At 38.7% G+C, this 4,134-nt stretch overlaps 1 protein-coding gene and 1 long non-coding RNA gene across 3 annotated transcripts in view; one reads left to right on the top strand and one right to left on the bottom strand.

Annotated features, from left to right (window-relative positions):
- The window catches only part of uqcrh (ubiquinol-cytochrome c reductase hinge protein), a 2,551-nt gene extending 1,221 nt beyond the window's left edge, over nt 1–1,330 (top strand). For both annotated transcript variants that reach the window (XM_010781406.1, XM_010781407.1), the window contains exons 3-4: nt 712–873; nt 971–1,330. In XM_010781406.1, the coding sequence (XP_010779708.1) occupies nt 712–873; nt 971–1,003 (195 nt within the window). In that variant the 3' untranslated portion in view covers nt 1,004–1,330. The remainder of the gene's footprint in view (nt 1–711; nt 874–970) is intronic.
- A 60-nt stretch (nt 1,331–1,390) lies between these two features.
- LOC104954314 (uncharacterized) lies at nt 1,391–2,278 on the bottom strand. Its single transcript, XR_799322.1, has 2 exons — nt 2,091–2,278; nt 1,391–1,908 (listed from the first exon to the last, which is right to left on the bottom strand). It is a non-coding gene; the product is annotated as an uncharacterized lncRNA (long non-coding RNA).
- Between the last annotated feature and the right edge of the window lie 1,856 nt (nt 2,279–4,134).

Below are 4,134 nucleotides of genomic sequence, written 5' to 3' on the forward strand. Positions count from 1 at the left end.
TGATCCAATGCTGCTGTGAAAGAAAGAAGCTATATCCATGTTGGATAGAATATCCAATTTAAATAAAAAAAAAAACCTTTTTTCTCTTAATGCATTGCATAAAGATCGGATCGGGAAAAATCGGTATTGGCAAATTGTCAAAATCAAATGATCGGAATCTGATCGGGAGCAAAAAAAGGTGATCGGGACCTCGGCGATCACCTTTTTATATATATATATATATATATACATAAATATATGACAGAAGGAATATTAAACAGATTATATAAAGAAACATGTTAAGGTATGTGTACTAATCACATTAAATACCTTAACACAGAGCAACACACCATTTTAATTAGAGAAATGGGCAACATTTAAAAAGGCCATGATTATATCAATACAGTTGTCTGGTTCAGTCGTGGAAAGTAACTATAAAAGTAACATTTCAGTACAAATGATTTATGTCCAAATATTTTTTTCTCAATGTCTGCTACTTTATATTTCTGTTTTGCAGAAACTAATATTAATCGTTTGGCTCCTACATTTTTATGATTTGATTTAGTTTGCAGATTCAGAATCCGACAAACAATTGTATGTAGTTTCAAAAGCTGTCCAGCAGTATGCATTATTATAAATCTGATAGCACGCGTTGTATTCTAAAATTGATCATTTAAGTAAAATTAGATGCAAATTCCCATGATTTACCACTTTTGCTTTTTGTCCCCTCAGGATCCTTTAGAAACGATTAGAACCAAGTGTGCGGAGACTGAACACTGCGTGCACTACAAGGAGCTGCTCGAGACATGTGAAAGCAGAGTCGGCTCTAAATCCAACACACTAGAGGAATGCACAGAAGAACTCTTTGACTTTCTGCACGCACGGGACCATTGTGTAAGTGCCCAAATGGCATAGGAGAAACCCGACTGCATGTGACTTGATTTGTGTGTTTGACTTCAAAGATGCTAATTGTGTTCTCATTTCTTTATAGGTGGCGCACAAGCTGTTCCACCAAGTGAAATGAAACGTCCTGTCCAGCTCTCACCAGCAGCTGTAGAGCATTTACCTGCTAACATTGTAAAGACTGTAGTGTTCTTCTCTTGTGTATTAATGTAAATGAACTTTATTGAGACTGTAAAACTAAATGCCAACCTTCCTGTATACCGAGTCACTGCTTGTATGGTAATGAGTGCATCAAAGTTGTAACAGGTGCAAAGAAGGGGCTCAAACCATCTCTCACTGAAGTTCACATGAATAAGCAATCATGCTGCACTGACGATGCATATTTAAACTCAGGTTCAGTCATGGATTCATTACTTTGACCAGGAATAAAGGTTGTCTTTGGTGTTCAGTATGTCTGAGTTGCATAATTTTGACACATTGGATATTTCGGTGGCATGAATAAATTAAGCATTTTCCCATTTCTGACGACAAATGCCCTGTTTTTTGGCCTTGAACTATTAACGTGAAAAACATCAAGCACACCTGTTGTCTCACAGCCACTCTAATATGGTTATCAGCTGCATTTAAAATAATTTCCATTCAGTGTATTGTGATGGCAGGTCAATGAGACCGCTCAATGATAAAACAACAGTACAAGCAGAGATACAAATGTGCTAAAATTTTATTGGAGTATATACCAACAATCATAATAAATAAAAAATCAAGGCATAGAAATGAGCATATCAAAACAAATGACCAGGAGATGGCAGTGTGCCTTCAAGTGCTGCCGGTTTAAACCAAAATCGAAGTAGACTGATTGTAGAGGCCAGTAGTCAGCATTTGAGAAAACCAATGGTCCAAGATGAGTTGATGTGGATAATCACAGGATAAATGATGCACACGGTGCCTAATGTCCCAGGAGATGGATTCGCCTTCTCACCAAGGGTTTTCTTGGTTGCTGTTGCCAATAAAATCGTCCATAGAGGCCTGCAGAGGGCAGTGGAGACAAAGAAAGTTATTACAAGATGAATAGTTTGTGAAAAAGTATATTTTTCAATTGATCTTTTGCAGCACTACCATGTAGTGCGACTTCTACGAGCTACGTTTCAAATGGGTTTTATGAGTAATAAATTATAATAGGATGTATTCCATGAGAGCTCTGCACTCACCTGCATGAGGATCCTCTCCTTCCTCAGTCTCTTGTAGAAGATGAGAACATCTGGATCCGCCCTGACCACACGGGGGTCGAAGTCCATCACCCGCAGACCCTCCAGGCTGCGAGCACGGGACAAGGCAACGTAAGCCTGGCCACTCTCAAAGACGCGTGCCAGAGAAATCTCCACACAGTCTAGTGTCATTCCCTAAAATTCATTTAAAAAAAACAAAAAAAAACAGACTACACGTCAGACATTTACAACCCAGACTTTTTCAGTCTAAATAAATATTGATAGCAAATTGATACTGAAATTGAACATGATACAAAAAGCTACTTTGGCAAAACCTCCATCCCAGCTTGCTATTCCCAGATATTGCACTTATTGTATGCCGCCACTTTTAAAAAAAAAATAAAAAAAATGGATGCAGGTGGGGGATTTCCCTTTTTTTTTTTTAAACATGTCCCCATACTTTAGCTCCCCGACTGTAGATCAAACATCGGGACATTTAGTCTGTGACCAATTTCCTCAATTACCTGAGGGGGTGTCTGATATGGATTTTGCTGTGGGAGCTGCTGGTGATGCAGCTGAGTGATTGGCGATTACACAATTACAGCTAATTTGTGGTGGCGGTAACATCAGGTTAGTGTTTTTTCAACTTTTATTTGTCCATCCAGGTCCCTATAGAACATTTCCAACATCAATTCTCCATGCCTGCTGTGTGTGTGCTTTTTTTCAATCTTCTTTCATGTCCTTGCTTTTTTCAGACAGAACATAGACAAAGGAAAGGAAGCGAGGAGGGGTGAGCTATAGGCAAACTGCGACAAGTATTATAAAAGAAATACAAGCTTCTCGAATTTCACGCTCAAACACTTATAACAAATAGTTTGCCATCGTCTGTTGATAGCAACAGTACAAAATATTAGTTTAAAAAAAGGCAAACGTTTCTTGGTGTTACATTTGAGATGTAAAAGGTTGATCAGTGGTGCTGGATGTATATCAGCAAAACACTGTGCACGTTCTCTCAGTAAACCAGGAGATTTACAATGCTCTCATTCTGTTAATGGCTCAGCGAGGTAGACAGGCTCTCCATCACAATGAAATGTAGGATTGGGGAAATAGTGGTATAAATAGTAATGTGCAAACTGAACGAGCTCTTTAAATCTAAACCAGAAGTGCATCCAGAATCCACTCTGCTACCCATTAGAAAACAACATTACAACAAATAGTACAACACAGCAAAGCTACTCAATATAGTGTACTGTGTCCCACTTGGTGTACAAAAAAACACTTTCGACAGGTCCAAGCCCAACCTCCTGCATGATGAGTCCATTTTTACGATTAATCCAACAGGAATCAACAATGTCAGTCATAATGTATTGCAAATAGTTTTGGTAGATGTTTAAATATTTCACAAGACAAGTGAAAAAGTCCTGCTGGAGGCACTACAGAATGAACATTTCACAACAATGACAATATTGATTAAAGAGTGACATAGTGCCTGCAAGTTTTATGTCTCCACTGTTGTGCTGCTGTCACAAACTAAAGAATAAATACAATGTAGTTATAACAGACTACTAGTGAATTCAAGGAAACATAATCTTATAAAATAAATTAAAAAAAGATTTATTTCTATCCGACCACAGTTTTTATTTCTGACAACGCTCACGTCTCCCCTCACCTGTTGATTTACTTAGAAGCCAAGCAATAGAGTGGACAATTATTGAGTTTCAAGGTCCACTCAGACAATTCAATCTAACCTGAAGCTATTCCTGGAGGTCTAGGTCACTAAATGCAAAATATATATTAATTTGTTTCAGGCTAATTGAATTTGGATTGCCGAGTTAGTTATGCATGGTTGACACGTCTCATCAACGTTGCGTGGAAGTCGGAAACAGTACCGAAGGAGTGGCAGACCGGGGTGGTGGTTCCTCTTTTTAAAAAGGGGGATCAGAGGGTGTGTGCCAATTACAGAGGCATCACACTACTCAGCCTCCCCGGGAAAGTTTACTCTAAGGTACTCGAAAGGAGGGTCAGGCCGATTGTCGAACCTCAGATT

The sequence above is a fragment of the Notothenia coriiceps genome, unplaced genomic scaffold, assembly GCF_000735185.1.
Source record: "Notothenia coriiceps isolate Sejong01 unplaced genomic scaffold, NC01 NC01_scaffold00023216, whole genome shotgun sequence".
Lineage (NCBI taxonomy): Eukaryota > Metazoa > Chordata > Actinopteri > Perciformes > Nototheniidae > Notothenia > Notothenia coriiceps.